The 23,097-nt window shown below is 35.0% G+C and overlaps 4 protein-coding genes across 4 annotated transcripts; 2 read left to right on the forward strand and 2 right to left on the reverse strand.

Moving 5' to 3' along the window:
• Nucleotides 1–344: 344 nt before the first annotated feature.
• Nucleotides 345–3,737, reverse strand: LOC123870977. The gene is made up of 2 exons (XM_045914494.1): nt 1,576–3,737; nt 345–1,477 (listed from the first exon to the last, which is right to left on the reverse strand). Exon 1 carries the CDS (start codon nt 3,735–3,737, stop codon nt 1,635–1,637), a length of 2,103 nt encoding a protein of 700 aa, XP_045770450.1. The 3' UTR covers nt 345–1,477; nt 1,576–1,634.
• Nucleotides 3,738–5,720: 1,983 nt separating this feature from the next.
• LOC123870978 lies at nt 5,721–7,115 on the reverse strand. Its single transcript, XM_045914495.1, has one exon. It carries the CDS (start codon nt 7,113–7,115, stop codon nt 5,721–5,723), a length of 1,395 nt encoding a protein of 464 aa, XP_045770451.1.
• A 4,220-nt stretch (nt 7,116–11,335) lies between these two features.
• LOC123870961 lies at nt 11,336–13,885 on the forward strand. The gene is made up of 3 exons (XM_045914478.1): nt 11,336–11,920; nt 12,079–12,180; nt 13,334–13,885. The coding sequence occupies exons 1-3, from the start codon at nt 11,780–11,782 to the stop codon at nt 13,748–13,750; spliced, it is 660 nt and encodes a 219-aa protein (XP_045770434.1). The 5' UTR covers nt 11,336–11,779; the 3' UTR covers nt 13,751–13,885.
• Nucleotides 13,886–21,216: 7,331 nt separating this feature from the next.
• On the forward strand, nt 21,217–22,394 carry LOC123870980 (cGMP-specific 3',5'-cGMP phosphodiesterase 3-like). The gene has a single exon (XM_045914496.1). The coding sequence runs from the start codon at nt 21,462–21,464 to the stop codon at nt 22,392–22,394; it is 933 nt and encodes a 310-aa protein (XP_045770452.1). The 5' UTR covers nt 21,217–21,461.
• The last annotated feature ends 703 nt before the right edge of the window (nt 22,395–23,097 follow it).

A 23,097-nucleotide genomic window follows, 5' to 3' on the forward strand; every position in this document is an offset into this window, starting at 1 on the left:
TTTAATATAATTTTTGATTCAAAATATCGATACTCGATCGGATTAGGCTCTGCAAGGTTCACAAAAAAAAAAAAAACTATCGGATTGGTCCGTTTCAATTTTTTATCATTACGAGTATGACCTACGACTACCTAGCTACAAACTCTACGTCGACCTTTTCATTGATTTGATTAATCAAATCAATCGACCTTATATTATTGCTTAGCTCATGCTTAGCTTCACTTAGGCTAGATTGTAATGTTAGTGGAGGAGGTGGTACTGAATTAAATATTCTAAGATACTTAGTATGGTATTTAATTTTATTTTAAATATCTCGTAACGTAAGATGACTTTGGTATGTGTCGGGAACCCCCCTAACTTCCACTTCATCTGCTTCGCCTTTTATTTCTCTTTATATGAACCATACTATTCGTCAGAAGTGAGAGGGGTTACCGAATTCGTACATATTATAGGAGTCACGCTCACCTTTATCTGTTTCTTTGTAGGTCGGTCGTTCACTGTCGACCCCCGTACGTCCTTTCTATTCCTTGCATCGTTCAGACTGTTCCAGCTCGTCTCTCAGTGACCTGTAGGGTTACACAAACTATGATTTCACCGTAGGTGAAATCTCTAAGACCTAGACCATGGGGCAATTCTCTATCTTGGTATCTATAGGTTAGGAATGTGTGCATCTCTCTCTCACCCAGCGATTGGGACCCTCCAATATATATTCTATTCACTGGTTTAAAGGTTACTTCGGCTGGCCATGGTTCCTCGGAACCACAGCTGGTGACAGAATGCCCGGCTGACCTCGCGCTACTGAGCGAGTCTAACGCCCTCTCTGTCTACCTTGGCTGTACCGTCCTTCTCATAGCGCGTGCTGTATACTCTAGGCTTCCGGGTCCTGGGTGCATGGAGTGCCCGATTGCCCCCTCGCTACCTCGCCTAGCCTGTCGTCTTTGCCGATACTCTAGGCTTCCGGGTCCTGGGTGCATGGAGTGCCTGATTGCCCTCTCGCTACCTCGCCTAGCCTGTCGTCTTTGCCGATACTCTAGGCTTCCGGGTCCTGGGTGCATGGAGTGCCTGATTGCCCTCTCGCTACCTCGCCTAGCCTGACGTCTTCGCCGATACTCTAGGCTTCCGGGTCCTGGGTGCATGGAGTGCCTGATTGCCCTCTCGCTACCTCGCCTAGCCTGTCGTCTTTGCCGATCGACGGTTTGACCTCTTTCATAATTTACTTTAACTCAGTCCCAATGGCCTGTGAAGAGAGGTACACACATCTGTCCACTAACAAACTAACAATGGGTGCGCAACCATTACACGTGGGACTTTTATATCTACAGGTTAACCGGGAATATCTAACACATAGAAAATGGTCTAAATATGAAATAGCCTAGGTACTTAGCTTTGACTTCACCATCCACACGAACACTGGAACGGGTTTAATCCACGTGCTCGGTGCCTCGCCATTTCGAGCCGCAGCAACCATTTTGAGTAACTAGATGAAAATGAATGTACTTTTACAACTGTATCCTTCCGGTATACCATAGACAAATTAACTACTCTGCCATAGACGAATGTTGCCATAATACTTACCTTTATTCTGATTACTTCGCGAATGGGTAACTTCGCGACACTCCCGGCCGGAAAATAGATCAAAATAGGCATAATAAGTTGTTCGTCCACTCTTTAATCCTCTGTAGGGCTTTAGTGGCCGCAACTCTCCTCACTCTACCCACTCTACCAACTTCTTCCTTCTCCTCGTCTCTCGCTAGTGTCCCGACTTCCTCCGAATCAATAACATCCCCAATAGATTCTCTACTTTCACTCTCTAAGGTTTCACACTCCATTGTCTCCTGAATGGGTTCGTCTATTTGCATCATAGGTGAGTTCTCTTCTTGAGCTATCCCCTCTGAGATAGTTATCTGTCTGTCGGTACTCTCTTCCAAAGGCTCGGCTAAAGTGGCAGAAGCAAGCTCACTCGAAGTATCATCTCTTATAAATCTTTCTTCCATGTCTTCCTCTGACTCTTGAACCTCTAGAGGGTACAGATGCGCTATTGACCGTGTGAAATTCTTATCTCCAACCTTTACTATGGCTACTCTACATAAACCATCACTTCCTTCTTTCAGTGAAACAATTTTTCCTACTCTCCAGGTTTCTCTATTTTTATTTTCTCCTTTTATTTGCACTATCTGTCCTATCGCCGGAGACTGTTTCGATGTGACACGTGGCTCTTTATGTGAGTGCTGATACCTTTCTCGGAGACTTAGTAAATATCTGTTAACAAACATATCTTTGAATTCTCTTACGATGATGAGACCCCTCTTCCAACTTTTTATAAGATCGACTTTAATCGTAGTACCTTTCTCTAGACAATCTCCGACAGTTCCTTCTATAGTGATACAACTTCCTAGTGTAAGAAAATCAGCTGGTTTTAGAATTATATCCAACTCTGAATCTACACATGTAAGCGGTCTTGAATTTATTACAGCTTCAATTTCCTTGACTACGGTAGTTAGTTGACTATCTGAAAGCATGTGCTTTGCTAGTGTACGCTTCATACAATTCTTAACTATCCCTATCAATCTTTCGTAAAATCCACCAAACCAGGGCGTCAACTGAGGTATGAACTTCCATTGAATTTTGTTGTCAATACAATATTGTTTCGAGAGAATCTCTGCTATAAGTTTGAAATGTGTCGCGTTGTCTGATGTAATGAGTTGAGGGACCTTTCTGGTTGCTATTGTCCTTCTCAACGCCAATAAACCTTCCTCCGCTGTAAGATCTTGCACTAATTCTAAATGAATAGCTCTCACCGCTAAACAAGTGAATAAACAGATCCATCTCTTTTGTCCACTCTTGACAAGAACAGGACCCATATAGTCTACCCCTACAAAGGTAAATGGTTCGCTGTAACCTACTCTTTCTACAGGAAGCGCTGGAGTAGGTGGTAACTTAAATGGACCCGCTCCATGTTTAATACACCTTGGACATTTCTTCAATATCCTCTGAATCTGAGATTTACCCTTTGGTATCCAATATGACTGTCTGATGAGACTAAGTGTATGATTCGCTCCTACATGATAATTATCATTGTGAACTTTCTTTATAAGGTTATTCGTAAAGTCACATTCCTTAGGTATCAATATAGGGTACCGTTTGTCAAACGATAGTTCTGCATTCTGAAGACGTCCTTTACACCGTAGTAATCCATCAACATCCTTAAATAACTTGAGATTACGACTTAAATCCGTTTCTTTCCCCGCAACTTCCTGAGTGAAGTATTCTGCTTGTAGCTTCTTTATTGTTTCCGTAATACAAAGCGATTCTTTGTAACTAGTTCTGCTATCTTCTTTGGCTCCAATACTTTCTCCTGAGAAGTTGTTTTGTAGCTCTAGATTACTATCCTTTTCTTTAGAGGTATTCGGCAGACCCTCCCGCGTCGAAAGAAAAAATGACTGTGACATGTATTTCACAGGCGTTTTCTGTTTGTCGGATTCTGATAAAAACTGTGGACCTGTAAGCCATCTTTCCTTGTCTTCGTTGGAACTCATCGGTCTGGTTGCAATATCTGCCGGATTCAACTCTGAAGGAACATACTTAATCATGAGCTCTTTATTACTCCTTATTTCCTCAACTCGTCTAGATACGAATGGTGGAAGCAATTTATCCGATTGGCACCATTCTATGACAATTTGACTATCAGTCCATAATGTTTGATATCCTAATTTCATGTTAAATGCTTTTAAACCCATCTTAATTAGTCTGCAACCAATTAAAGCTCCTAGCAATTCTAGCCGAGGAATTTTTAAATGTTGTTGATCCTTTATAGGGACTAATCGTGTTTTTCCTATGACAAAACTTGTCTTAGCACCATGTGTTATGTATACTACTGCAGCATACGCTTTGAGTGAAGCGTCTGTGAAACAATGCAAATGATATTCTTCGCTTTTTACATTTTTTATATAGCATCTAGGTATCGATATTCCTCTAATAGTCTCTAATTCTTTTCGGATTTCTGACCATTTATCTTGCATTTCTTTTGAAAACTTCGTATCCCATTTAACTTTAGTCTTCCAAAGTTCTTGTAGAAATAGCTTAGCTGATAAAACATGTGGTACTCCGAATCCACAAGGATCGTATATCGAAGCGATTACCTTCAATACTTCCCGTTTAGAATATGCTTCTGTGGTTAACGTGAACTTTACATGTAACGTATCATGTTTTAAATTCCAATCTAGGCCTAAAATTTTTACAACCTTTTCTTCAACACCATCGGGTATTCTATTCATAAATTGTTTCGAATTTGAACTCCAATCTCTAAGGTTCATTGAAATTTGTCCAAACGTATCCTTTGTGTCTTGATATATTTGGATAGCCTCGTCAAGTGTTTGAACCCCAGTTACTAAATTATCAACATAAATATCTTTAGCAATTAGTTGTAGCTGTTCATTTCCTTTAGAAAGATGATGTTTAATTGTCGCATTTAATAAGAACGGACTAGATATAATTCCGAAAGGAACTCTACAAAACCTTAGACAGATAATGTTATCTACATGTGGTGGTTTTTCGACATCTTTCAACCAAATAAATCTCGTTACGTCGCGATCCTTTTCATGTAATCCTATTTGAAGGAAAGCCTTCTCGACATCTGCTGATAAAGCAATGTTATGACTTCGAAATCTAATAAGTATACATGTTAAATCTTCTAACATCAATGGACCGCAATACAGACATTCGTTCAAACTTTTATTGCCCTTAATTTTCGATGAGGCATCATAGACAATCCTAATAGGTTTATTCTTCTGAGCTACGCAATGATGTGGTAGATAATGTACTGGATGTTCTACACGGGTCTTGTCTAATACTTCTTCGACTATTTCTTTCGAAATTTGTTCCTGTATAGCATCATTATAGGACTTTAGGGTTTCCTTATCTAACCGCTTGACTAAATTTACTAAACGACCATATGCTAATCCATAGTTAGGTGTTAGTGACGGTGGGTATTCGTTCCACGGCCAACTAACATGATATCTATTGTTAATTAATTTAGTAGTCTCGTTGAATTTATGAATAGCCTCTTCCTCTCGTGTAATTTTAGGTGAATCGGTTATGCCAATTGACTCGAGTTCCCACAAGAATGCTATACTTCCTTGATCTAAAGGCATGTCAGGTTTGTTAAATTTAAAATCTATCTCTGTTTGAAAATATGTGATAACTGACATGTGTTGTTCTTCTATATCTCTACGTGGACCCTGACCTGATAGCATCCATCCGAACTCAGAATCTACTAGGTATAAGTCTTCACTTATTCGTATTTTCTCTGGATGAAGAAACGAATAATAATAATCATTTCCAATAAGAATATCAACTTGATCTGTTAACGATCCGTCATCTGCAAGTTCTACCTTGTATCTCCAATTGTTAAGTTCTCCAGCATAGGGTACGCTTTGAGAAATCATAGGCACAACGTTTGCATAAATGATCTTTCCTTTTTTAGATCTAGTCTCTAACTCTAGTTGAACTACTGGACTATTAAATACTCGAGGACTTCTTGAACCAAAGGTATAGACAGACAAATTTTCATCCTTCTCTATTGATAAATTTAATTTTTTCGCAATTTTTTGGGTAATGTAAGATCTCTGAGAGCCCGAATCGAATAGTATACGACATCGTGTCTGTTTATCCTTGTTCCTATCTCCTCGTGCCATCACTACTGCTGTTTGAAGAACCGTATGTCATCTTCTGTCAACCTCTGTTAGAGTGGTGGTTTCGGTTTTAGATGGAAATTTCTGAGGACACAATGCTCTGTGATGTAGACCACGTTTTTTACAATAATAGCAAGATTTCCTACTGCTATAGCACTGCGCAATACGATGATTTCTCATGAGACATCCGTAACATCTGTCTCCTAACCGTGACTTTCGTTCCTTGGCTGTTTTATATTTATCACAAAGGTCACTGTAGTGATCGCCTTTGCAAAACACGCATGATACTTTCATCCTCTTCGAGACAACTTCACCCTCTGTCGTATTACTTCCCTTTGATGTTGTATCTTCCCTCCGTTCTTTACGTTCTTCCCATTGTGAAAACCGTCTCTTACGAAAACTTCGAGGTTCTATTCTCGCAACAGGTGTTTGCCAATTATTTTTTCTAATTTCTCTTCTAGGTGGTATCCTATCCTTTCTGTAATGACTTCTTCCTCGATTTTCCTGAGTTACATGTAAAGTTTCAACCGTATAATTTTCCGCTTCCTTAGTGTTGCTTCCATTAGTAATTCTATTAGCATCTTCCCTAGCCGTGATTATTTTTTCCAATTCCTTTCGTATTTCGCTTATGGAATCATCTTTGGTTTTCAATTTCAGCTCGTAAATAAGATCTTCAGGAAATTTACTGAATATGAGATGACGTAAATGGTTGTGGTTTACGTTTTCTCCTAGTGACTCAAGAACTCTCAAATGTTTCTCTATCTCGTTGAGCGCTCCTCGACATGACGTTATTGTCGAATCGGTTGTAGCCACCTTCGAAAGTGCCGAGTAATGAGCATCAACTAGATGAGAATCCTTTCCATATCTTTCTTTAAGAGTTTTAATCGCAATGCTGTAGTTCTTATTCGTTGTGTCAAGACCTTCGATAGCCTTTCTTGCTTCTCCTTTCAACGAGGATTTAAGATATAATAATTTGTCCACTTCTGTTATATTTCTCTTGTCGATATTCGACTGAAACTGATCCCAGAATTGATGCCAGCTTAATATATCCCCTTCAAATTCTGGAAGATTCAGTTTAGGTAGACGACATGATGTTATAGTATCAGCTGTCCTATTTGTCGATGAAATCTCCGTTTTATTCTGGAATATTTTTAATTTTACAATTAGTTCCGCTAAACTTTCTTCCGCCTTGAGCTGAATTTCACTAATTTCACTAATTTCATCCACTTCGGGAACATTTACCATCCTGAAGTAATTATTTAAATCATCGTTTAATCTCGTCGATAGGTTTTGCAATTTAGTCTTGATTACTTCTGCATTGTAGATTAAGTCATTGTTCAGAGAGCCGAGACTAAGAGCTTGATTCGAGAGAGTTTCTATTTGAGTGGCGAGAAGTTTCAGTCTTGTTAATAATAGTTCATCCATAATGAATATTCTGGAACAGATATTAAGATTGGCTTGTCTAATCATCCGTTCATATCTAGATCCTTATAGCACTTTTAACCTTTTACTATGTCATTACTTATATGCCCGCCTAGCAGATACTCTTCCACTGAGTTACACCCCCCTTAACATACAAATCCAAACATCAAGGTATTCCTTGTCATGGATAAATAATAATTACTCTAGCGGCACGCTATGATGGCCGGTTTGACGTTTGTCCGCTCATGAAGTTCCGTATTAATTGATAACGACTTTGAAGGAAATAATTGTATTACTTTATTGACGATAGTGATGTGCAGAGATTCATAAATTTTATCGAATGTAGTTTTAGGTTTAGGACTCAAAATTTATTTATTAAATTGATTTCTTAAATGTATACAAGTGTAGAAAATAGTAGTAGAGACTGGGAAAAGGTTGTGAATAGAACTGTTAAATTAATAAGGGAAGATTATGAAAGAGATGTGAAAATAGATAATATTATAGAAAACGAACATATAATTATTAATGTATGTGATGATAGCAGTGACGACAGTGAAAATAGTAGTATGGACGAATCTGATTAATTATGGCCTTTTGTGGCACCTTTTTTGGTATCTTTTGTATTCATATGTTTCTTGTGTGCATATAAAGTATGTATATTCATTTTCGTTCAAATATTCAGTTCGTTCAAATAAATTAAATAAACATATACATTTTTGTTTTATTAAACCTATTTAATCAGGTACAAAAACAAAACTTAATTGTTTTTTGTTCGAGAATAAATTGACATTCCACATCACTATTGTAATGTGTCAAACCGGCCATCATAGCGTGCCGCTAGTATAGGTATAAATACCAACGTCAAAGTAATAAATAAATACCAATGTCAAAGATCAATTCTTATTTTAAAGAGTTTTAATAGGATTAAACTATCCTTTCATAACCTATTGTAATAGTATATGTAATATGCTATGATAATAATTGAAGTGTAAAAAATCATTTCAAATTTCATAATCCTTATACACATATCAACTTAAAGTTCAAATTCAAATTCAAAATAATTTTTATTCAATTAGACTTTTACAAGTCAAATGAAACTTAATATTGTCCCAAGATATCAAAGGAATAAAATCTTCACTTGTCAAACTTTATGTGTATTCTCTCATCTTAATAAAGCATAATTACTTATCCATTTTCTCTCAAAAAGGGAATTGTATAAATGCACTCAATCTATTATGATTTACAAGTTATTTCAGTCAAATGAAACATAAAGGTTCATGTTTCATACACATTCAACTATCAAGTAAGATTACTTCCTCTATAATGTTTAAAATAAATTCAAAAGGATTTTCTCCTTAAGAATCTAACCTCACTCTTTACTAATTATCTAGGTACTCAACTATGTACTAGAATGATACAAGGATTCCTTTACTCAAGCTAAACAAGAACCTAGGTGTGAGTTTTGTTAAGTCAAGTTTCATTCCTTTCAAATATTAAATCTCAATACAGTAATTTAAAGATCCTTTTAATAAGGTGAATATGCAGAATCTAATAATTTTTTAGCTCAATAAGCCTATCACAAACCATAAGAAACCACATTTCTCTCCCATACCTACAATATCAAATTGTATTTCAAACTTAAATAATCTTTTTTATAAAATGATAGATTCTATCTGACTAGCTAAGTAAGTAGTACATACCTACTTATTGATTTGATAAAAAGAGTATTTGCACCTCTAATTAACTTTTTCTCGATAAATAACAAGACATTTAAGGTTTTTATAGTTAATACACGGCCTGTGCTTCTATCGTACTTACCACCTGCTTACTGTCATCAAAGTTAAATGATAATGATTGAACTTCTTTTGCAATTAATCACTTTGGGTAATTCGATTTCCAACTGAAAAGTAATTATGTACTTTATAATATCAAGTAATTTAGATAAACTTCGATCTATTCTCAAACACTTCTTATACATACATAGCTAGACGCCATTAACACTTTACTCATCTTTCCCCGTTACTTATCTAGTAAATACGCACTTACTTTGTTGAAAATTATTATTTCCATCCATTAATTGAATAAATCTGATATATATATATATATTCAATAATTCGTTTCACATAAATTGTACTTTAAATTTTTATTGTTCAAGAAGTAGGTATACCGGAGGTAAGACACTAAGACACTTCTCTTTTACGCCATTTTGTATAATTTGTTATGTCACTATGTGCTGTGTTGTGTCATGTTGGTATCACCTGTTTGCTTGTTCTATGGTCTATCTACAACAAATTAAAGCGGGAAATTCAAACTTTCAACTAACAGCGTGCCCGTCGCGTCTCTGAAACCAATGTTGCCAACTTACCTGGACTAATTTCTTTCTCCTTTTTTGAATTTTAAGTTGGCTCTGCTCCCACACGACTTTCGTTGGCGCTCAGAATGACCTATACTGCCACCTATTAGTTGGAAGGTCAAGTTCTTACATTTTAACACCAATATAATATTTATACCGAATTGTACTTGTAATAAACAATCATAATCATCGCTCAACAGCGACATTACTGCACACTTAAATTTTCATTTCACTTACTAAATGAAAGAGTAGAAAGGACTTGATATACTATTAACTACTTTACTATCGCTTAGGCTGAGTGTGACTCCATACACTGAAAACTCTGGTTTCTCAGCCAGATCCCAGCACTTCTCCACCATGTCGGGAACCCCCCTAACTTCCACTTCATCTGCTTCGCCTTTTATTTCTCTTTATATGAACCATACTATTCGTCAGAAGTGAGAGGGGTTACCGAATTCGTACATATTATAGGAGTCACGCTCACCTTTATCTGTTTCTTTGTAGGTCGGTCGTTCACTGTCGACCCCCGTACGTCCTTTCTATTCCTTGCATCGTTCAGACTGTTCCAGCTCGTCTCTCAGTGACCTGTAGGGTTACACAAACTATGATTTCACCGTAGGTGAAATCTCTAAGACCTAGACCATGGGGCAATTCTCTATCTTGGTATCTATAGGTTAGGAATGTGTGCATCTCTCTCTCACCCAGCGATTGGGACCCTCCAATATATATTCTATTCACTGGTTTAAAGGTTACTTCGGCTGGCCATGGTTCCTCGGAACCACAGCTGGTGACAGAATGCCCGGCTGACCTCGCGCTACTGAGCGAGTCTAACGCCCTCTCTGTCTACCTTGGCTGTACCGTCCTTCTCATAGCGCGTGCTGTATACTCTAGGCTTCCGGGTCCTGGGTGCATGGAGTGCCCGATTGCCCCCTCGCTACCTCGCCTAGCCTGTCGTCTTTGCCGATACTCTAGGCTTCCGGGTCCTGGGTGCATGGAGTGCCTGATTGCCCTCTCGCTACCTCGCCTAGCCTGTCGTCTTTGCCGATACTCTAGGCTTCCGGGTCCTGGGTGCATGGAGTGCCTGATTGCCCTCTCGCTACCTCGCCTAGCCTGACGTCTTCGCCGATACTCTAGGCTTCCGGGTCCTGGGTGCATGGAGTGCCTGATTGCCCTCTCGCTACCTCGCCTAGCCTGTCGTCTTTGCCGATCGACGGTTTGACCTCTTTCATAATTTACTTTAACTCAGTCCCAATGGCCTGTGAAGAGAGGTACACACATCTGTCCACTAACAAACTAACAATGGGTGCGCAACCATTACACGTGGGACTTTTATATCTACAGGTTAACCGGGAATATCTAACACATAGAAAATGGTCTAAATATGAAATAGCCTAGGTACTTAGCTTTGACTTCACCATCCACACGAACACTGGAACGGGTTTAATCCACGTGCTCGGTGCCTCGCCATTTCGAGCCGCAGCAACCATTTTGAGTAACTAGATGAAAATGAATGTACTTTTACAACTGTATCCTTCCGGTATACCATAGACAAATTAACTACTCTGCCATAGACGAATGTTGCCATAATACTTACCTTTATTCTGATTACTTCGCGAATGGGTAACTTCGCGACAGTATGTTAGGATAAATAATAAATTAAATAATACCAATTAGAGTGCGAATATTTTTTTAGAAATTGTAAAAATATATCGATATATCAACATTTTTTTGTGAAAATTTTAATATCGATATCGATATTTTTTGGCACTTCCGACATCCCCAAAACATTTTTTCACAGAGTTCGCAGACTATACATCCAACATGACATAATATCTTAGTATAAATTGCAATTATCATTTCGTTACGATAGTTACCGGTTTATGTCGAATAAACCGTTATGGAATAAACGTAGTTACGGCAACACTGCACTCACATACACATTAGTACACACAAATTAGCATTTAGCGGTAGTTTCAAAAAAATAATACGTAATATTTTAAATAAAACTTTTTATTTTATTAATTTTAGTGATTGTACAACGCCTCTTTGTTTTATTTAAGTTTATTTAATATTATCGTAGGGTACTTTGCGTACATAGCTGCATATTCAGTAGGCATGTTTAGCCTACTATTTACTTTGAGGAATTCTTTACAAGCTTACATGGCAAGAAAATCAATACTTTTAGTCTAGCGCAGTAGGGAGGGACCTAATACTGCCAATTTTAAGTGTCTAATAAAGACCTAACTATTTCGCTTAGGGACAGTTCTATTACATAAATTTTTTTCTTGTGATACAATATTAGAAACGCATAACAATGGCGTTAAAAGCTTACGAGGACGCTTGCATGAGAGCCGAATTGTTTGGGCAACCTAAGCCGGATAGAGAGGATTTCCTGTCAAAACATAAACACTTGGATATTGTGGAATTTGAGGAAGTGGATATTAGGACCACAGAGGTATTTTTAATGTGATAGCTTGTGTGATAGTTGCTAAATTTTTAAAATGAAAAGAAAACCCCGAGAAAAACCTGGGGATTTAAAAAAAATCGAAGGAAAATAATGTTATTTTAGTTTCGTTGTATTTATTGTGATGTTATTTTTTATGTAATTTTCAGCATACTGCAATGTTGAACGACGACCTAAAGGAAACTAGTGGAGCGTTATCGGAATTAAATACAATACTGACTTCCACACAAACAAAGCTTAACCGTATCAAGGTAAGGTTACGAATAAAATAGGGTAGAAAAAATAATTCTAAATTGAATCCAATATTTTGTTGATCGTAAATCCAAAGTTTAAGTTAAAAACCTTGTACCTACTCAAAAACAATACGATAAGTAGTAAGGTCCAAAAGTTCTTTATCCAGAATTAAGGATTAAAAGGTCTAGAATCCAAAGCGGCCTGTTTATAAAAAATTGTGTTAAAATAAAGTGTTTGGTTTTTCGCAATTTGTACACTAATACAAAGTTTCACACAGGTTTATATAATTTTTTTTATATAAACCTGTGAGAATGATACTGCCATTGGCGCAATTAAAATGCCATAAGCCGACGTTGTTGTATTAGTTTACAAATTGCGAAATACCAAATAAAATTTGAATTGCCCGGGCAGACCCGTCTCATGATTCTCATTGATCTTATTTATTGGCGTCACTCAGAAAAGCAGGTATTATTTAAATATTTTTATCGAATTATTGGAATGTCCTCTCAAACCAACACAAAAAACATCAGGTTCAATGTGTAGAGGTTATCCGAGAGTTTTAATCTAAAAAAAAACTAATGCCAAAATAAATAATTTAATTAGAGCGTGATTGCTATCACAACATCTAATTATCCAGTTCACAATACAAAAACCGAAAATATGCGATATCGCCCCGAATCTCGGAAGGAGACTAAACTAAAACCTTCGAAACACCCGTATTTATGCAAGTTCAATCTTGTTGACCTCCTAGCAACAGATTGTATGACATCGAATGAGCCAAATATCGATTTTATCAAACTACCTGCATTAGGTAAATTAATAATTTTATATTATTTTTGACAACTCAAATCAATATTTTAAAAATAACCTTACATATTGAAGCATCATTTTTCATTATTCATTCTGTATCTTTATGGAACCGCATTAAATGCGAATTTTGCAACTGAATCATCTCAAAAATATTTTTCAAATCTTTCAAAAAAAAAAAAAAAAACTAAACTAGCGCTTGGCTGCCACCAGACCTACCGTCTGATATTATAATAATTAGTCTCTTGTATTGTATGATCACTCAGGTAGTTAAGTGATCATGCAGCCTAAGATAGAGCACGACTGGATAAAAGATGTCTATTTCTATTATTTCGCTGATCTCGTTCTAAATATTATTTTCAGGGCGTCTGCGGTACCGTTACGAACTTCTTTCGCATAAAATTAGCAGCAAAGGACAATTTGTCGTACTCCAGTGAACCCAGCTACATCGGACAAACGAATTACGACAAAGACTATGTACCACCAAAAAACAACGACGTAGGTTTTATAAACACGGGTCTTGGACCTGAGGACAATGAAATGACGGCGCACGCGGGAAAAATTAAACAAAATGGCGGCGACATCAACGCTGCTTTAGCGGACTTAGAAAAAATGGAGGTAGTAGAAAATAGTTCTTTATTAGGAAAAGCGGCTGTGATTGACCATAGGAAGCAAGTTACATCTCAGATGAGTAAGTTGGATCATATGATTCTCCAAGCAGATAGGGCGGAAGCGTCTTTAAGCAGTCAGAATAAACAAATGCGAACTTTCCTACGATAATAGGTAACAGATCCGAATCTGGGAAGGCAGTTATGAGAACCTACAAAGTAAAGGCTTAAAAGCACGGACTAGGAATAGCTAGATGCCACATGATCATTAAATAGTATGAAAACCAACCGCACCTATGATCAATCATATTATGTTGGCAACAACTCGTTCTCACGTTCGGTGTTGCTTGGTGTTGGTGGTTATGCTGTGGTCGTGACGTCAGAGCCCCCTCCATCGAGACGAAAAAAGATGGCGCTAGGGCGAGGACGTGGCGTGGAACGACAAGCTTCAGTTGCTGTTTGCGCTCCAACCGATTCACATTGCATTATACGGGTTGATTTTACTATCTGAGACTTTAATTGTTTACATCAGAAGTGTGTAGTAACTTACGCTTTGAGGAAAAATCGGTCGAAACGCAAGCGTATTTTTCCACCTAGAGGTCTTCAAGTGCCAGGACACCGTCGGCCGTGATGGAAACGTAATAAGGTATCTCGTAAAGATACTGAAACTGTGAGTACTTTGAATAATTATTAAAGATTAAGTGAATATGGTTTAAATTACTAAATCGTATTCTCAAACTTTTGTATAGTCAGGTGAGATAATTCGTTACTAAACTAAGTTGAAGGTATCAGCTAAAAGTCTGGCACGATTTAATATTGCGTACAGTCTATAAGTGGTCCTCGTGGGAATAGTGATAGGTAAACGAAATTGTCTTTTAGTTCCAAATTCAAAGGAATATGTTTTAAAATGGTTAATTTTTAGTTTGTTCGAATTTTATTTTGGAACTAAATGTTAAATTCACGTTTGTCTCAACTTTTTTTCGAACAAAATATTATTTAAATTATAGTGGGTCAATTATTATAGTAGAATCAGTAATATACGTCCTTAGAAGATAATAATTTAAAAACGTGTGACTATTGAGCTTGTTATTTACATAGAAGTTTTTATAATAAAAATATTAAACATGTGGGTAGTATACGTGACGAACAAGTTAAAATGTTATAGTGGTAGTGGTAAAAGTAATCGAAGAATGTCTTAGGTTAGTCAAACTTCACAAGTGAAATGTTAGCTCAGATATAAATCATGATAACCAATCCCGAACTCGTATACTGAAATGAAATGAAATTTATTTATTTGCTGAATATCAGTTGTTGAGTTCAAAATTATAACTAAGCAGCGACCTTCATATTCTACTTCATAAGCATGCAAATATTTAATACTCATCAGGAAGAATCCGTACAAATAATCCTGATGAGACCAAAAAGTGAATTAATTTCTATGGTAACATGTCTCTTAATTAAATGTCAATATTAATATTATAATAATAAGTTATTATATTAATTGTAAGTAAATGTTACATAATATATGGGGTTAAAAAGTGTATATTTTTGATACATGTCACGAGGCGTTTAGAGATACCGGAAGTAGTTGTCCGCGCATATCAAAATCGTCAGTAAAGGGATTTCAGTTTAAAAACATTTATTTATCAATAAAGAGCATAACAGTCCTTTTAAATATCAGGAATTACAGCTATTTACATTTACAATGGTAGGTACTTACGCACATGATATCAAGTATCCATTTTAGTACTTCATATTATCTACATTGAATAATTGTGTGGGTAAGTAATAACATCCATACGTTTACAATACTAGTTTTTAGGGAAGTTTTCGTAATTGTTCTTCTTTTAAAGCATAATTGGGAGTGTATATATCCTGTTATTATTTTCCTGATAGGAATACAAGTTTGAAGCGCGTACGAGTGACTTATATTTAGAATTTCGTATCTTTATAGAGGTAATTCTTTATTCTTTCTTTATTTGCATTCATGTCTTACATCATAAATAAAAAAATATCATAATATTACAACATGAAACCCCGTTGGGGCGTTGCAAAGTAAAACATATGTAAATAATCAAAGGCAATATTACAATTCTTATGAAATATGAAATATGAATAGCAAAAATTATGAATTAATTATATGGTCATTAAATAAAAATAAAATAAAAAGGTCACATATAAATAAAGACTATGGGAGTTTTCAAATTATGTCCTATTATAATTAATCAGACTTTTAAAAAAAAAGTACTTACAAATAAAAAGTGGTTAACAAAGTTATTACAATCTTTTTATATCGTATTATCGTATAATTGAGGTATATTCATTCAATAGTTCATGCACACTGTAGTAACATTTTTGGATTAGCCATTTTTTTTAGTTTTGTTTAAATATTGTTTCTTTTGTTTCATCTATTATTATTGCTATACAGGTTATTTAAATCAGTAAATATTTAAAAAAGAGCCTTTGTTGCAGTTTTAAATAAGTACTGTACAGGTTTACCTTAGTGCTACCTAAGTAAATAATTAATTAGATAGATAATAACTTTAAATTATTACAGTAAAGATTATTTACATATGAAGTTTTAGTTTTATTTTTTTATATTCTGCGTGATCATCGACATAAGCATCCCCTTTTCGATATAATATTCAATATACAATAGAATAGAATAGAATAGACTAGACTAGAATAGAATATGATATAATATAAAAGAATAGAATATAATATAATAATTCAAGTAAACTTTTACAAACTTTTGAATCGTCAAAATAATTTACCATGCATTACAATATGATGTTTGACTAGAGCGTTATAATATTAGGGCGTACTTTTGGCATACAAGATGAATAATTTTACGTAAGGTTTCTATTTAAAGATAAAGCTGAATTTTTTTGTTGATACAAGGGTTTTTAGCAAAATTACAAAAAGGTAATTAAAAAAAAAATGTGTTAACATTCCTTTTGATTCAATTGCGTTAAGCGAATTTATTTTTAGGTTATAGGTATGTACCTATTGGGTACTAGGGAGTAATAACTTGCTTGGACGGAATGTAACAGAGTGATCCGATTTGGTTTATCCCCGAGAAAAGTAATGTAATAGTAGTAGACTCGTATACACATTGACCTCTGAAAGCATTTTAGCTATTTTTTTGTACATCCAAACAGAGAACCGTTTTGTATACATGTACAAGTCAATTAGATTGAACTAGAACGAAGGTAAAAGGATTGTACATTATATTTTAATAAAATAGACACAGACAGACTAGTAACGATGAAAGTAATATTTCTCTTCAGAGTTAGAACTAGTGCCTGTAGTTAGTCTGTTCAATTCAAAAGTTTTGTTGCATTTGTTGGGTACCTGCTTCAAAAACAAATAATAATTACGGATTGTGGTGTGTATAATATGATAATGAAGCTTTATTTAGTTTGTAAAGTTATAGTATATCATTAATAATGCAAATTAGAATAATATTTAAAAAAATAACTATGATTTATGTTGGTAGTTAATACCTAATATTACAAATTTGGGTAAAAGCTTCACATTTGCGTTGAACAAAGAAATATTCTTGTCCGGATAGCTAAGTGGGTATTATTAACTTGAGAAATTTTCATTAAAAAGATTACAATAAGAGGGTAGACAAATGCAACATTTTTATGCTCTCAGCTGCAATTCTGTGCTATAATCAGGACGGGCCGAAAATAATAAAGAGTGACAGTAAGAGTATATTGTGCGAATAGAAATATTAAATAGCATACAGTGGCAGTAGATGAATTCCCTGCGCGAATGGACAGATGAATGAGTTAAAAAGAAAGTCTTGGTTTTGGCAGTGGCATGCATCGGTGTCGCTCATAATCCATGACTCTCTGTTTATCATTTTTAATTAGCCTAATAATTATTTGAGATAGCGTAATTTAATATTTGCATATATGGAATATGAAATACCAATTATTATTATTGTTTGATACTAGAGTAATTCATGAATTAAAATAGTTTGTGGGTTATAAGATTATATTTGGTGACCAACCCTTGTAATTAATAATGCAGTGAACTAGTGAAATCATTAATATAACTGCAGTTAAGATATTGATTAGTTTAAAAAGTGATAGTTTTAGTATGATAATAATTATTTAAAGTTAACTTTGATAGCACCAGCTTTACAATCAAATGATCCGTTTATAATAATAAAGCATTGATAGTTAAAATAAAATGGATGAGATCAAATATGATTCTTATGAGATCAAATCACTTGTATTATGGTGAACTAGGCACCGGTGATCCATTGCGTGGATGCGCGGTAGATAAAGATAGTGTGGTGATTGCATACGTGGATGAATAGTGTCGGAGCACTGTGTGGGTGCACGATGCTATGGCATTGAGTATGTGTTCAGAATTTAGTAAAGAATTTTGATCTGATTTTAATCGTGAGTGCTAATGCATTGCTTCTTTAAAGAATATTCATGGAGTATTAAAAACCGTGTTGGCAAGGCTACCCTGTGTATTATGTTGAGTAATCTATTTAAAATTAAGTATGTATAGCAACATAATTGATACAGCGAGCCGTGATAAAATTTTGGAAGATTAATTAGTTGGAATATTGCACCATGGATATAAGATATCACACTGGGATACGAAGCTTGAACTTTGATAAAATATTCGAAAGATAATTGGGAATATTGTACCATGAATATAAAATATCACATTGGAATACGATGCTTAAACTTGAAGGCGAACTTGGTACGCTTAAGTGAGTGAAATGCTCTTTAAGTGCAAGTGGTCTTCAAGCGATCTTCTACGATGCTTGACCTTGATGGCGAACTTGGTACGCTTAAGTGAGTGAAATGCTCTTTAAGTGCAAGTGGTCTTCAAGTGGTCTTTTATAATGCTTGGAACTTGAAGGTGAACTTGGTACGCTTAAGTGAGCGAAATGCTCTTTAAGTGCAAGTGGTCTTCAAGTGGTCTTCTATGATGTTTGGAACTTGAAGGTGAACTTGGTACACTTAAGTGAGCGAAATGTTCTTTAAGTGCAAGTGGTCTTCAAGTGGTCTTCACCAACTTGGTACGCTTAAGTGAGCGAAATATTCTTTAAGTGCAAGTGGTCTTGACCAACTTGCTGCATTTAAGTGAGCGAAACGCTCTTTAAGTGCAGTTGGTTTTCAACTACGACAAATCTGGTCCCCTAAGTGTGGCAAAGTCCCTTTAGATGCGGTTGTTTTTTAAATTGAAAGCTGTTGTTGTGATGAGTGATAACGAATGGACAATATTCCTGGATCTTACGAGTACATAGTGGAGGTATCTTGTTAAGTTGCGAGCTATCGTATGATTGTTAAGTGATAAGTGACAATGAATGGGCAATATTCCTTAGGAAGTTAGGAAGGATCCTTACAAGTAGGTAATGTGAATCAGGTGTTAACGGTTGTTTATTTTGCAGTAATTTTATCCCGACTCGTGGGGTGCCCGGGGCGGGCACCATGCAGCATGGCCGTGTTGGCAACAACTCGTTCTCACGTTCGGTGTTGCTTGGTGTTGGTGGTTATGCTGTGGTCGTGACGTCAGAGCCCCCTCCATCGAGACGAAAAAAGATGGCGCTAGGGCGAGGACGTGGCGTGGAACGACAAGCTTCAGTTGCTGTTTGCGCTCCAACCGATTCACATTGCATTATACGGGTTGATTTTACTATCTGAGACTTTAATTGTTTACAATTATAATCACAACTTCTGATGTTTGAATTGCCCAGTGTTAGTGAACCAAAAGACTTCGACAGTGGAATAATTTTTTGTATTTATAAAAAGCAATGACAGTATTGGCAAAGGAATCAAAATGAAATAGGTCTTAGCTTCTATTCAAATTATGTAGACTTTATAGCTTTTCCAAGTTCGTGCTTAAAAGAATCCACTAGGTCTCGACGCCTGTCTAAATTAATTGAGCAAGAGGTCTGTTATTTACAATTGCTCTAATTTTTTTTTAATTCCGCCTTGCGACTTGCGAGCCAAAGCCAAACTATGTAGATCCTGTGCTTAGGTATATCATATATTATTATGTTAAAATTTACGAATAAAAACAACATAAAATTTTGTCAATTAAGCGCTTAGATCCATAGTTTTAGTAGATGCATCAAGTTAAAAAACATCTACCTATTTTATGGAGTTATTTTTTTTAATTACGTAAAGGTAACCTAACTCTGTCTTAAAAAAATTCAAACATATTGAAATGATATTAACTTTTCAACAAACTATTATGAAATTGCCTGCTAAAAAGTTTATTTAGCTATATTTACCGAAAGATTTTTTCCATAGAGTTTTAACTTATTTTTATAAAAATGCTGAAGGTACCTATCTATTTACCTACTTAATTCAGATAGCATCGAAGTTGTAATAGGTATATACTCTCGCTAGCATAGCTAACATTTTTAATACTTAGCTTAGACAAGAAATCTTAAATTGCGTGATGTGATGTTGGTGCTTAATATGTAATTAATAATAATATTATTATAATTATATATCATATAGGTAATAATATTATGTAGGAAATAGAAGAATATTTAAAAGACAATAGGTATTATATAGTAAACGAATAGGTAGGTACCTATTTAAAAGCTAGATATAGTATTTTATAATATTATAGTTTACTCATATTTATTGTGAATATAATCACTAATATTGTTAACCCAGTACATTTGGGAAAGTACTCAATTATCATTAAAAAAAAGAAATTGATAAGTCTATGTACCTACTTAGGTATATAAATTAATTGCTCACAGTGCGACAAGCATAATATGTATTTCAGTTCATTTGTAGGTAATTGATGCAAAATTGCCCGTTAATCTGTAACAATTATTATAGGTACCTACGCATAGTTTTCAATATTTTAACTGTTTTTAAAAATTTAATTTTAGATAAGTACCTACCTACATACTTATATAAGTATTTACTTACTTACGAATTATTATCTAAGTACCGAATAAATATTTAATTTTTTAATTTTAATTCGTTGCGATAGTATTCAATAGAATGATCAACTTTATTATAAAGTGGTGATATTTAATTAATCAGAGATTTTATTAAGATGTGATTAGTACTTACGTATTTAATAGTTTATCATTCGAGATTTTACAATATTTAATTGTTTTATAATAATGACTATAATCAAAAATAATATATATAAAAAAAAATATATATAAAATAAGTAACTTGTTATTTTGGCATCTCGATAAAAGCTTAGGCAATCTTGATAAATAATTATGTACTTAATATAAATATAAAAAGCATACAATAATAATAACGTGAGTGTGATATTATGATTGATAACTTTAATTCTCAAAATAACTTCTATTGTAATAATTACCCTTTCATTACCTATGTGAACTGTTAAACAATAAAGTTGTAAATATATCATTTTAATTTGTTTAATTCGACAACCTCATAGATAAACCTTTTATGATTATTTGTATTAGGTATAATAGGTATACCTATTTAATATTTACTAAGTATAACGTCTATCAATACCAGTGATAGTCGGTAATTGGGATGATGCCTATGTCAAAAATAAATTATTTTTTAGGAATTTTTAAATAGAGGGTCTTCCAAAATTCGTAAGATCTACGTCCGCTGTTAGTTTTAAGTTTGCTAAGTTAGAAAGATTAAATAATGATTATACTGAAGGAAATGAAGTCTTAATCTCATCTGAAGATTGTTCCAATAATAACAAGGAAGTTTGACGCAATCGTCCAGTATCAATACGCAAGTGAAGAACATCAAAGATCATTCGGCATTGGAGTGTCACGAAGAGCAAGGGCAAGCAAAAACAGGAATACTCCAACCATGAAATAGTCAGTTATATAAGTGATTATTGTACCATGACCTATCAATCACGCAAAGCTTGCCGCCGAGATGTTACATCTATTCCTCATCTCACTATTACCAGTTATTTTCGCCAGTCCATTTCAAAAGTATCCATACGTATTTTTGCTTGACGTTGGGAATGAAGAAATCGGGAAATTCAGTACGCAACAGATTCGACTGTCGATTCCAGGAGGGTCTTTAGCGGTACGGTACCCTGCTGTCGGTGAAGGTGACACGATTGGACACGTCAGAGTAACTGGAATCGACTTTGGCACAGACCTCAAAGCAAATATAATTCAAGGAGGACCTGGGTACAAATATGCCGTTTTTGTATTCGTGGGTAACCCAGGAACTCCATACGACGCTGTTGTGACCATACAGACAGTACCAAATATGGACGCTTCACCACCAAAGTTGGATATATCTTACAAAGAAAATGTAGATCAAGGATTGGAAGATGCGAATGACAGCTCGGAGGATACAAGTGATAATGACAATTCTATAACAAAAACTATGTATAAAGGAAATAGAAAACAAGTGATGCAATCTAGTTCTAACATCTATCATTATACAAGTAATGCGGTAAGTGATGATGACTTTAATAACAATGGAGTAGAAACTCAAAGTGAAGAAGATTTTCACGATGAAAATGAAGACGATGACAATGATGTAGAAGAAGATGACGATGATTATAAATCTAGTGAAAGAAACTATGCAAAAGGTGGTTATTCAGATGAGAGTTCAGACGATGCTCGTGTAGTAGATGTGAAGAGTAACCAATACGGTATTTACGAGGCGTTTAAGCCACATTGGCTCGGGGGTGTACGGTTTTATCCGCAAGCATCATTATACGTCCAGGACAGTTACGGAAAACCAGTTTCTGATGATGAAAACCGCGACAATGATGAGCTTAGTGAAAATTATTATAAGGACCTGAACAATAATATAAACGATTTTGGTGCCCCCGTTGAATATAAATAAAGAATATATTAAGTAGGTAATGAAGGAATTCCAAATATGGAAAATCAGTGAAGTGTGTATTTATTAGTCAAATTTTTATATTAAGTACAAGTATGTTGATTTAATTGTTTGATTTTACTAATTATAGCTGATTTCTAAAATACTGTGCTAGTTAGGAGATTTTGTTTTATTTTTCCTGTAAAGTTTAAAAGCATAAACCTCTAAGTTTCATCTCTAATTTTTTTTTTATATTGTCCAGTAAGTTGCTAACTTCCGAGATAAGGGGAATATGTGGGGAAAACACTATTTTTTGTTATTTTTCAAAAATAACAAAAAATAATGGCTGAAATGACAAAAAATGGCTTAAAAATAGGCAAACATTTATTTTAGAACGTGCCAATGAAGTTTTTCATATTTTACGGTACCTAATTTCATGTTGTAGGTATTCCCCAGTTTAAAATAACAAGTCCTCTATTTCGGTGTTCTAATTTCCTTTTATGTGCAGTTGCACCATAGGGTTTCTTTTTACCATTTTATTACGGAACCCTAAAACCATGATAGCCGTGGTATACATGAGTACTATTGGTTGGGAGTTAAAAAGGTTTTTTTCATTAGGAAATGTATTAATTAAAGTTACTCGTGCCAACCATATAATTGACTAAGAGGCAGCGCGTACCAGACCTTCGTTAATTTATGAAAGCCGATAATTCCTGTGTATTGTCCC

The sequence above is a fragment of the Maniola jurtina genome, chromosome 13, assembly GCF_905333055.1.
Source record: "Maniola jurtina chromosome 13, ilManJurt1.1, whole genome shotgun sequence".
Taxonomy (NCBI): domain Eukaryota; kingdom Metazoa; phylum Arthropoda; class Insecta; order Lepidoptera; family Nymphalidae; genus Maniola; species Maniola jurtina.

Bases quoted from the DNA above. Each gene is read 5' to 3' on its own strand.
- LOC123870977 (XM_045914494.1), bottom strand. From the start codon at position 3,737: ATGGGTTTAAAAGCATTTAACATGAAATTAGGATATCAAACATTATGG.
- LOC123870978 (XM_045914495.1), bottom strand. From the start codon at position 7,115: ATGGATGAACTATTATTAACAAGACTGAAACTTCTCGCCACTCAAATA.
- LOC123870961 (XM_045914478.1), top strand. From the start codon at position 11,780: ATGGCGTTAAAAGCTTACGAGGACGCTTGCATGAGAGCCGAATTGTTT. The intron at 11,921-12,078 runs GTATTTTTAATG...TGTAATTTTCAG, and splicing joins TGGATATTAGGACCACAGAG to CATACTGCAATGTTGAACGA. The intron at 12,181-13,333 runs GTAAGGTTACGA...TATTATTTTCAG, and splicing joins CAAAGCTTAACCGTATCAAG to GGCGTCTGCGGTACCGTTAC.
- LOC123870980 (XM_045914496.1), top strand. From the start codon at position 21,462: ATGTTACATCTATTCCTCATCTCACTATTACCAGTTATTTTCGCCAGT.